We start from the raw sequence: 12,577 nt of genomic DNA, 5'->3' as shown, positions 1-12,577 counted from the left end.
AAACTTAACAATAACAAATCTAGTTAATATACAGAGTCCCCTACAAGGCAATAAAATCCAAATCATAAGAGATAACAGCCTTTGTGACTCTATGTAGACTTCATGTTTTTAAAATTATTAGTTCATATTTAGTACTAAATCTAATGGTAGCATTTACTAGCTATAGGTCAAAAAGCAAGGCACAAATTAAATATGTCAGTGTGAATACACTCTAAATCTATGAGAAAAAAATGGTTATTTTTGAATACTTATTTGCACAATGACAACATTATATCTAGATCAAACAGATTGCAAACTTCTGTTCAGCAGGGATTAAGTAAAAGCTGGATTTTTTTTTTAACTTCCTAGAGTGCTCAGTACAGTGACAGGCACATGGTTTTGTGTTTAATAAAGATTTTTGATTGACGAACTAATACATTTGAAACAGTTTAAGCATACTGATTAAAAAATGAATATATTGATAGAAACATCATTAAATTTGATTTTCAAAAAGCAATTAAAAATAAAGTTTAAATCTAAATCAGAAGTTTAGTTAAGTAAATAGATTAACAATAGAATTATATAAAAGGGTTGTATGGAGAAAATTAGTACTGCATTACTTTTACACTAAGATGCATGTTTATTTACATTAGCAGTTTTTGAAATAGGTTAGGTCTCAGCAATGTGAAAAGAAAGTCGCCCATTATGTCTTTCTTCTTCAAGAGCTATTTCTTAATGTGGTATTTTTAAACAAATGTCCTTCTAGAATTTAAAATATATGATAAAGAATAAAATTTCAGTGGAGTTAGCATTATTCCTGAGTTTTAGTTTAATTATCAAAACCGAATTATGTATGCATAAGCGACAAAAACAACCTGTTATAGTCAAATCGATTTCGACTCATAGCGACCCTATGGGACAGAGTAGAACCACCCCATAGGGTTTCCTAGGAGCATCGGGTGGATTCGAACTCTGACCTTTTGGTTAGCAGCTGAAGTCTTAACCACTGTGCCATTAGGGCTCTGAGATGTATGTATACCAATATATGAATGGGTTCTTTTATAACAGATCTTCAAAACATGAATAAGTGATGGGAAAAACCCAACTAAATGGTTTTCCAAGGGTACCCAGAAGTTGTTAGAATTTACTGATTTTTGTTTCAGAGAAGCCAGGAGATGGCACCAACATGTACTGCAGTTTGATCAGTGCAAGAAACTGGGGACATGGAATAGTACCGGGAACATTATCACTCACTATTACAATCTACTTGTGACTCAGTTTGGTACTCAAAGGAACTTCTTCACTGACAATGCATAACTCCCTGGTGTAATCATTTTAGGGCATTGACAGAAAAACACACACACACACATATATTGTAGGGTTTCAGAAAAAATACATGGCTTTTCTCTAAAATTTTCCCATAGAACAAATCTTCATTTTTCTGAAATATGTGGAAACTATATTACAAGGCCCATTCATCTTCTCATGCAATGTGTGAGGTGATGCACGAGGAGTGATGTAGTCTACTACCATGAGGATCCTGAACTAAACGCTCAGGCTCACTGGGTGCAGACCTTCCTTTCAAATTGTTGTTGAGGTTTCATTCAAAATATGAAAACAAAACAAAGGGAGAAGGAAAGAAGAGAGGGAGAAAAGGAGGAAGGAACTGAGGGAGGGAGGGAGGGAAGAAGGGAGGGAGGAAGAAAGGAAAGGATAAAGGAAGGAGAAACAAAGGGAGGGAAGGAGGATGCAAAGAAAGAAATAAAAGGCCAAATCTTCTGAAAAAAACGGGGCAAATTAATTGACAGCTTTTTATATGTAAAGTTGTTTCATTGTTCTGCACCTTGTAACACACTAATGCTCACTATACATTTTTTTATTATGGTAAATATATATATACATATAATAAAACATTTTGCAATTCAACAAAGCCCACTACATTTTCAATGAACTATACTTTTCGTTGTGCATGTTGCCCTTCATAATATTGTAGCCGTACATCACTGTCTTACAATGATTATTATTCATGTCTGAAATTCGAGGAAAGCCTGATCACCCTAAGCTTTTCATTTGATAGGTAACTTGTAAACTAAAACAGCTTTTTTGAATTACAGCACAAAGTGGTAAGGAAAATAGGTAGCCAGTATAGCTTGAAGCCAGTTAAAACCATATTTCTGTTATTTTTAATAGGGTTATATTACTCTACTGAGATTTATAAATTCTGCTAATATTTCTCGTTTCTTTTGTTTCCCCTTTAATTCATTCATTGGATCCTGTTAACAGGATATATACCAATACACTTTCAAATCACTTCTCTCCTGGTGTAACTTGTGAGTTTTATTGGTTAGGCTAAAATGTTTCTCTTTCTGAACATTTTACAGTCAAACCCTTTCCTTCCTTCCTATCACATTTTATTAAGAACATTTCAGGATTCCACAACATACCTTTCTCTCCAACAAATGGCAGGGACCAAGTGAAAACATCCATGAAGTTTGGAAGCCAGTATGGATGAGGAGAACAGTTGAATTGCCTGATGTTCATAACATTATTCTCATACTTCAATACTGCAGCTGAAAACAACAAAAAGAAGGAATTTCACAGCATATATTCATGGTATATATACACACATATTCCTGCTTCTACATAGGCTTGAACTGTTAACAAATTCAACTATTTGACTTAAGGTCCAGAACTTGAAGGCAAACAGCCAAACAGCCTAATTAGCCCTGTATGTTTATATTATCTGTGGACTTATAACTTCACTGTAATAAGTAATTGCACAATATATGAATACTAAATATTGAGACAGCATTACAATTTGGTGAATATTTACATAAAATAGTTAATTAAATGTCTGTCACAAATTGAATCAAGCTCTTTTTGTAGCCAAGAACATTTTAGTCTTATTTAATATTCAACGACACCAGTAAAAGTTGCACAGCTAAGTTAGTTTGACATGATTTAGCAATCTCAAATATTTGAGCTGATTTTATTTCATTTTTTTTTTTTTTAAGCACACCTCCTTTCCAGTAGAATCCACAACAGTTGTACAAAGTAGTTTAACTTACAGCTTTCTTGACTTAATAAAGTAATGAGTTTGGGTTGAATTCCACGTAAAATAATATGGTGGCATCTGACTCTACCCTTGACTTCTAAAAAGGATGCATTGACCCAGAAAACGAATCTGTATGCTTCACCTGCTTTGTGTGGTGTCAGTAGGTTAGATATACATTCACATGGAACATTACAGTAGGAAAGATCCTAAGAGCATAGCTAGTCTCATTTCTCATTAGATTCTGAAACGCATTCTACAGGAATCCTGATAAAGGTTTAGCAGGCCTCCGTGAGTACTCCCCAATGATGGAAAAGCCACCACCCGCTTTATGGGAGTTACCCCTTCTGTGGACAATTTTAAGTTGTAGGAGATTCTCAAGTTCAGTTTAAACCTGCCTTTATGTAATTTCCACTCACTGATCCTAGTTCTGACTTCTGAAAAAATAGAGAACAAGTATACTTGTGTTTCTAAACAGTAGCTTTTAAAATATTTGAAAACAATACCTTTATATTGTACCTCCTGAGTTTTTGCAAGATTTCACTTTTGTTATCCTACCATGTCATGATAGTATTATATAAGTGGAGATTAATGAATAGATCCTAGATGATGTCAGGTGGGCTTTTCTTACATTTAGAGGTTTAAAACTTATGTTTAGAGGTTTAAAATATGTGTGTGTGTGTATATACATATATATATAAATCCGTATTTAATTACTTTTAGGTTGAACTTATGTAAGGGTATATTGTAGCATGTGATCCAAGATAATAGGATAGCCTTTAAAAATCTATTTATTGAGAGTTAGTGTTTATTGGGGTTTGAGCTTTTACATTATGCAGAATTTCTTACTTCATGATGTGCTTAGCATATCATTATTTTCGTAACTCTGTATTTGCTCTTCCATCTAGAATGTTCTTTCAGAAACCTCTGAATGTCCAAATCTTTCCCATCCTTTGGTGCCCAGCTCAAACATTATCCCCTCAGAGAAGCCTTTTCTGATTATTCACATGGATATAATTTCTCTTTCCTCTGAATTTCAAAAGCTCTTGACTTATACCTTCATACTGCATTTATTATTAAATTTTGCTAATAGCTACTTTACGTGTGTCTTACTTCTTCCACTAGATTGAAAGGTTTCTAAGGAAAAGTGGAGGCCCTGGGTGGTACAAATGGTTAATGTGCTTGGCTGCTAACCAAATAGTTGGAGGTCTGAATCTATCCAGCTGTGCCTCAGAAGAAAAGCCTGGTGATCTACTTCAAAAAAAAAAAAAAAAAAACCCAGCTATGAAAACCCTATGGAGCACAGTTCTACCCTGGTATACACATGGGGTCGCCAGGAGTTGGAATCAAACTGACAGCAACTGGTTTTTACTGGTGAGGATAAGTAACATCCAACAGGCTCTATGGGTCTTTGAGTCTCCAGTATCATCTTACCCAGTGATATATCTTGCTATTTCTCCTACACTTACTTTTTCAAACTAAGTGCTCCTAATCCCTTTGACCTTGTTTATGAGATGGTTTCTAGAGCCTTTTCCTCATCCTGCTCCGCCTTCTTCTGGAGGAGCGCTCAATAGCCAAACCTCTATTAAAATGTGGCCCAGGACTAATACAATCTTCTAGGTGGGTTTGATTAATGCAGAGTACTGGGAGGATATAGTTTCCTGTGACTTGGAAAATATGTATATTACAGCCCAACAATGTGTTGATGTTTTCAGCAGCTTGCAGTTAACTAAAATCATACTTGAGAACGCTACGGCCTTTGATTTGAATCGTATTTCTGGCTGACTAACATGATTTCAGGGAATAAAATATCACAGATACTTTGTGAAAAAGAAATGTAGAAAAAATATCTTACATATATTTTTGTAAGCCTATTCTTCTTTAAATTATTCTATCATTTATGCCATTATATTGTTTGGCCTAAGGATACATTCATATGGTATGCAAAACATGCAAAGTGAAAAAATCTTGGCAAATTACGAAGCTGACACTTCCGAGAACTTGACACTTCCGAGAACTTCGGGACTGGAAATGTGAAGTATCTTCCATCTCTGCTAAGTGCTACCTGAGCACTTACTATTACTTCAGATAAAAGGGCTCTCTATTTTTGAATACAAGGAGCCCTGGTGGCACAGTGGTTAAGCGCTTGGCTGCTAACCAAAAGGTCGGTGGTTTGAACTCACCAGTTGTCCATGGGAGAAAGATGTGGCAGTCTGCTTCCGTAAAGATTTACAGCGTTGGAAGCCCTATGGGACAGTTCTACTATGTCCTATAAGGTCGCTAAGGGTTGGAATGGACTTGATGGTAACAGGTTTGTTTTTCTTTAGTTTTACTTTTGAATATGGTGTATTCACAACATATCTTCAAAATAATTTTTAAAGGCTCCAAGTTGTCTTTTGGAAACCCTGGTGGTGTAGTGGTTAAGTGGTTAAGAGCTATGGTTGCTAATCAGCAGGTCGGCAGTTCAAATCCACCACGTGCTCCTTGGAAACCATATGGAGTAGTTCTACTCTGTCCTATAGGGTTGCTATGAGTTGGAATCGACTCGATGGCAGTGCGTTTGGTTTTGGCTGTAAGTTGTCTTTTTAAGAATCACTTCTCTAGGATCCCCCCTGCTTTGTATTAGCGTTAGGTTGGTGTCGCAGGAGGAAGGAAAATATGTGTTATGACTAACAGTGCCCTGGAAGAAAGGAAAGGCTGGGTCTGGATAGATTTTATATAATACGCCATTTAAATCCAACAACACATCTGAGAAGCAGGTGTGACTGCCCTTATATTACTGACAAAGGAATTCAGGTTGAAAAATGATATAACTTGCCCAACATCATGCAACCAGTAACTGGCAGAGCTCACCTGTATTTAAATTCAGCTTTTCCTGACACCAAATCCATTCTCTTCCACCATTCCCTGCTGTCTCTCATAAATTATAAAGGAATGAATTCTAGGCTTAGCTGTGATACCAGTTTAACTTTTGAACATGCTGTTCATAATTAAAGAGGTTTTAGCTTTTGTCAAATACACATTTAAGTAAAATATGATGCAAATTCACAGGTGAGGGTAAGGATTGTCTAATAGATAAGCACAGAAGTTATGCTTTGTAGCTGATAGAAGTATTTATTCATTCAACATTGGCTCAATGCAATTTATTTGAGTGCCTACTAAAATAGCAAATAACTGTTTTCAGGTTTTATTTTTATTATATATTTATATATATATTTAGAATATATTTAAGATATATTCTAATAGTAGCTACCTTTACTGAGGCACACGTTTAGTTCTTTAGAAATATAAACACAAATCTTTACAATATCCCTCAAAAACATTTCTTATCCTTCACATTTTACAAATGAGCAAACAGAGAGAGGTTCAGTTATTTGCAGTTAACAAGATCATAGTTAAATACAAAACTCGTTGCCATGGAGTCGATTCTGACTCACAGTGACCCTATAGCACAGAGTAGAGCTGCTTTATAGGGTTTCTAAGAAGTAGCTGGTAGATTTGAACCGCTGACCCTTTTGTTAGCAGCTGAATGCTTAACCACTGCACCACCAGGGCTCCAAGGTCACAGTTAGGAAGTACCAAACTTCAGCTTTGACCTGAATCTAAAGTCCCAGGTTTTTCTAGTACTTTATGATGTACTTTCCCTAACAGCACAAATTGGGGCCCTGGTGGCACAGTGGTTAAGCGTTTGGCTGCTAACCAAAAGGTCAGCAGCTGGAATCCATTAGCCGCTCCTTGGAAACCCTATGGGGAAGTTCTACTCTGTCCTACAGGGTCACTATGAGTCGGAACGGACTTGGTAGCAATTTTTTTTTTTTTTCCTTTGGTTTAACAGCATAAATTATGCAATGTGTACCACTGGACACAGATTCCTTCTCTTTCCATGTTTATTCTTTTTCAAAATGAGCAGTGAGCTGGAAGGCCAGGAGTCCTGACTACTAAACGGGTTCTGTGATTAATTATTCACACGACAAGGTCAGTAAACATCTCCAGGTCTCAGATACTTCACCTGTTTACTACGTGGGCTTAAGTAGGTAACTTATATGATCTCTTCCAGACCCAAATGATGTTAATAATGTTCTGGAACAAAGACCTTATCACTAATGCAATTAATAGTCTCAGTAATTCCAGAGGCTATTAATAGGATATTAGCTTATTTTTTTTTCTAGATTGAAAAAGAGAATAACTAATTTAAAAATGCAAACACACCAACATGTACACTTTTTCCTCAACATAAAATATTCATGCAAAAATACTTCTCAACCTTACATTAATAAGTTAACTCATGCATTTTGATGTTTTTGTGTAAATAATACATATGACAAAAATACACAAAAAACCTAAAACAGTCCCAAATATCTGCAGTCACGAAATTCACAGTGAAGGTTTCATCTTCCACCTCCCACATCCCCTGCCCATGCCACCTGCCTCTGACTGTCATGGGGATTACAAAACTCAACCAGAGCCCTAACAGTGTGTTCTTCTCTGAAGTACTTGAAAGACATTTATCTCCAGAGCAATATAAATAATACAAATGGTTTCACTTCAAGAATCACTCCAGACCACCTCCTGAGACCTTGTCTGAGAAACAGAGAAAAAAAGAACAAAAGCCTACCATCAAGGAACTCTTCTATGCCACTGGCAACTACACATAACCTCATGTCATTTAACAATTGTATCAAAGGTCTGGAGAGAGACTGACAATATGGACTTTTTGTTATTAACTGTAATTCTGAGCAGATCAGACAGCACAGAACCATATGCCCTTGTGTTGCACATGCAAATGTGAAGACTAGAAATTTTGGTATAAGGGAAATAACATGAATCCCATGAATCTGGAAGCTAGGATGTGAGTTCCTTCCCTAATTTCAGAATTATAGTCTTAGAGTTATGCAATCACTTGGTCCAGTAATTTCTGTTTATTTTGTACCTGTGGAACCTTGTCTTGAGAGGCATGCTTATGTAGAAGACGTAAAACCAATAATCAAGGAACTGCTACTACTTTGTAGATGGGGAAGGGGCACTCGACCCTTATTTTTTCTTCTATTGCAACTAAAGAATAAAAGTAAAGAATAAATAAAGAATAAACTCATTGCCATCCAGTTAATTCCAACTCATAGCAACCCTATAGGACAGAGTAGAACTGCCTTACAGGGTTTCCAAGGAGGGACTGGTGGATTCAAACCACCAACCTTGTGGTTAGCAGCCAAGCTCTTAACCATGGCACAAATGACCAGACCAGATCGGACTGGTTGCCATCGAGTTGATTCAACTCATAGTGACGCTACAGGACAGAGTAGAACTGCCCCATACAGCTTCCAAGAAGTACGTGGTTGATTCAAACTGCCAGCCTTTTCATTAATAGCTGTAGCTCTTAACCACTACACCACCAGGGTTTCCGCTGCACAACTAGAACTCCTAAATATGGTGAAATTCAAGGAATGGAACCTAGGTTTTAATTCATTGCTGTCTACCAAACCATGCACTAAATTGCTAGGTCATCTCTAAAACTGTAAAATAAAAGTATCTCTGTTACCTAAAAATTCAAATTTTCTAAGACACAAAAACCATCATTTCAAAAGAACTTGATAACTTTTTCTCAACATCTTCTCTACAATGGCCATCACGAGGGGAGGTGATGATGAGGCAGTGAATGACAAGAATAGAAATATCAAAAGAGAGCTTCTAATTTAAGAGAAATTATAAAAATATTGCTAACAGGAGGTATAGACAAGCTCACCAAACCATGGGTTCAGCATGTCCCAAGTGGATATCAAGAGAAATACAAAGCTCCTTTCTTCCCTCTCCCCCAAACCTTCAGATTCTGAACAGTGATGTTCTCAACATACCTGGGGAATTCTTACCATTACCAGGCCTATTTTAGGATTTGGGAGAAGAGAGATCTAAGAATGGAAACGACTTGACTTTTTTTCCCTTTTTTATCTTTGGGTTATCCTTCTGCTAACTAACATCTTCCACCCTTTCATCTTTTTATCTCTAACTGGCCAACCACTCCCATTTTCAAAAGATGGTATAGTAGGACAAAGGAGAAACAGAGAGGAGAGAAAACCAAATGCGGATATTCCAGAGTCACAGCCCATCCAGAAATAGAAAAAAAAAAAAAAGAATTTGCATAATAGATTCAGGATTTTTTTTTCTCCTAATTGTTCCACCCGCAGATGCCCAAGCAGAAGAACTAGCATCATTGTGTTCTTTTGGCAAAGTCCTACCATCCCAGAAGAAGGATGATGGCTTGATGGATAAAATTCTTGAGGTAGGACCCAGGTACTCCAGACTCATAATTTCCCTTGGCAGCCAATTAATATTATACAGATATGCTGCATGAAAAGGTTTTTTGATTCTGGGAGAGGTGCTATACATATTTTAAAATCTGTATTTTCCCATAAAAATTCCCTTTTTGGGAGTACAATTTTCAGACCTTTCATTTTGGATTATATGTATAATCCACATATATGTATAAATATATAGGCATATATTTACAAAAAAACAGTTCTACTCTGTCCTATAGGGTCGCTATGAGTCAGTAGTGGTATATTTACAAATAGTCTCTACAATTCCTTCCATTTCTGAAATGACTTCTAACTCCTGACTCCTCTCTCTCACTTTTTTTTTTTTCTCAATGTCATGTTCTTGCCTGAAAGCTTCTGTTCTAAAAAGATTCCTTTTTTATTATTATTAGTCAGCTAGGTATAGGGACATTTGCTGATTCATGATGGTTCCTCTGTTCTGTGAACAAGAACTGGACTTATAACTCACTTCTACTCTATAGCTCATAGTGTGAGGCACCAAGTCAGTGTTCAAGTCACACACGGAGATGAATTTCAGGTCTTCGATTTTTAGGTAACTGGACCATAATAGTACAGTTCTAAATTTAAGTCACTGAATAAATTTTCAGTATGGCTTTTTTGGCACAAACAGTTAAGTGCTTGACTACTAGCTGAAAGCTTGGCAGTGTGAACCCACCCAGAGGCATTTGATGATATGCTTCCCAAAGGTCACAGCCTTGAGAACTCTATGGAGCAGTTTCACTTTGCACATATGTGGTTGCCATGAGTTGGAATCGACTTGAAGGCAACCAACAACAACAATAACAAAGGTTTTCTTGAAATTTAATGTTTAAACTGCTTAATTCAGTACCTATTACAGGGTTCTTCATACGCAGATTCTCAGTAAGTTCCATGCAATGGTGAATTTCAATTTGAAATAATTTATTACTTACAAATACAAATAGCAGGTACAATAATTTTCTACACACACACATACATACATACACACACTACATAAAATCTTTTTATGCCCACCTCTAGCCCTTGCTCCATTCTTTTTACTCAGTCAGTGAAATTACTTTCTCACCCTTTATGTACCTTCTATACCTTGTACAAAATCCCTAAATGGCACAAACAATTTATGCTGGACTACTAACCTAAGGGTTAATGGTTCAAACCCACCTAGCAGCACTGCAGAAGAAAGACCTGGTGATCTGCTTCCAGAAAGGTTATGGCCAAGAAAACCCTATGGAGCAGTTCTACTCTGTTACACACAGGGACATTGTGAGTTGGAATCAACTCAATGGCAATTTGATTTGGTTTATACCATCTATACTTCCTCGTTATATGGCCACTGTGCCAAAAAAAAAAAAAAAAAAAGCCGATGCCATCGATTCCAACTCATAGTGACCCTGCAGGACAAAGTAGAACTGCCCCATAGAGTTTCCAAGGAGCGCCTGGTGGATTTTAACTGCTGACCTTTTTGGTTAGCAGTTGTAGCTCTTAACAGCTATGCCACCAGGGTTTCCTTGCCAAAAAGGCAGTAGGAATTAAAAGGTTAGAAAATCTGTAGCAACAGAAGATATGACACTATCTGAAATGATTAGCGTTGAAACAGATTATTCCTGGTCGAAAACAAGAAGTCAGGCAGACTCTTCTCTATATTCTAGTGACTGCTTATCATTATGAGATGGGCAGCATATTTACATTTATTGAAAGATTAAAAACATGGCTCACTAGCCTTCCTTTCTCTGCCTGACCAAGTCACCAAGTAGGTGAACAATGAGCTTCTGCCTTTCAAGAGAGATAATTTAAGATTTATAAAGTTGAAAGTGAAAGAACTACAGGTAAACATCCTGAGAAAACCCTGACACCTGGGGAAATAGAATCTCCAAATTTGGATATCCTTGACTACTGGATGATGGATTTCTAAGAGATTCAGAATGTTTGAGTGCTACTAATGCATTTTATCATTTAGTTAACTAAAACTATAATATTGGCTTAAGGATACTGTTTAGAAATGTAAGCGCTATGTTTTTTTTTTTCTGTGAATATATTTGGTTTACTATAATACCAGCATGTTTCTTTTATTTACATCTTAGTTTCTTGGTCTATTTCTGTCTTATAATTCTATGAATGAGAGAAAGGTGGACCCTAAAATGGTATGATACTCACATTTATCCCTAGGACTGTGGGGGTTGGGAAGAACTATATATATGCTCTTGTCTTATCTAGAGATCAAAACTGTTTAAAATAATACCAGGAGTTGCCTTGCAAAGGTAACATGCAACTGAGGCTGGGAATGCAAGTAGAAAAAGCCAGTGACACCAGTTTTAGCCTGGCTCTGAAGATGTTGGAAATTACAGGCCATCTATACGTGCAGTGTGTACACAAACTCTCCCTCCAGGGAGTATAGCATGGGCTGGGGGAGTGGTCTCCTTCTCCCCTTGACTGCTGTCTGAGTCATACCCTAGCCACCACTCATGCGCTCAAAATAAGAAGCTCTTGGGAGATGTTAAGAGCTACTCATCACAGCTAAGACAGTTCTTAAGGGAGCATTAAGGAATTTAGGAAAAAGGTAATGTGTCGCCTCAGAGGCTACACTATTTTAAAATCATAAGGAAGTCTGTAAAATAGAGTGTAAATCATACTGGCTCTGTCACAAAATAACTTTGTGAACTTGGTAAATATTTCTCCTTATCCGAGCTTTTGTTTCCAAACTTGGAAAACAGAGCCATAATACCTGCCGTGCCATTTTCAAAGTATAAAGACACATTATATATAATATAGAAATAAAATAAATATATGTAAATATTTTTATATTTAAACAAGAAGTAAATAATTTATGTGATTAATACACATGATAATACATACAACCAGACGAAATATTTGGCACCTGAGAAATGTAAAGTCCTATGACTCAGTTTCAAATTCCTCAAGGAGGGGCTAGCTATTTTTAAGAGTTCGCCATTTTATAATTTCCACTTAAGGTGTCATATCTGAGTACTGAGATCCAGAGAATTGAGGGCCAAAATCTGATCCTTGGAATTAGGTGAAGTCCAGTGTAGCATTGTGAATCATTTCTAATATTACAACCTCACAGAGAACTGAGTTTCCTCCATTAAATAGTTTTGCTAAGTCAACAAGAAATACTCGCAGTTATGATTTCCTTACCAGTTTCAGTTGGTGCATTCCTTGAAGTTCCAGTTTGTACTATCATAATGTTAAAACAAAGCTTAGGCAAGTTTAGACTGAAAGC

The 12,577-nt window shown here is 36.6% G+C and overlaps 1 protein-coding gene across 3 annotated transcripts in view; it reads right to left on the bottom strand.

Moving 5' to 3' along the window:
- The window catches only part of PPP3CA (protein phosphatase 3 catalytic subunit alpha), a 366,845-nt gene that overhangs the window by 47,728 nt on the left and 306,540 nt on the right, over positions 1-12,577 (bottom strand). For all 3 annotated transcript variants that reach the window (XM_064285505.1, XM_010590472.3, XM_064285506.1), the window contains one exon: positions 2,424-2,549. In XM_064285505.1, coding sequence (XP_064141575.1) covers positions 2,424-2,549 — 126 coding nt within the window. The remainder of the gene's footprint in view (positions 1-2,423; positions 2,550-12,577) is intronic.

Source organism: Loxodonta africana, chromosome 5 (genome assembly GCF_030014295.1).
Source record: "Loxodonta africana isolate mLoxAfr1 chromosome 5, mLoxAfr1.hap2, whole genome shotgun sequence".
In the NCBI taxonomy this organism is placed as follows: domain Eukaryota; kingdom Metazoa; phylum Chordata; class Mammalia; order Proboscidea; family Elephantidae; genus Loxodonta; species Loxodonta africana.
Note: the sequence above shows the minus strand (reverse complement) of the source record. Positions and strands in the feature narration are given on the sequence as shown.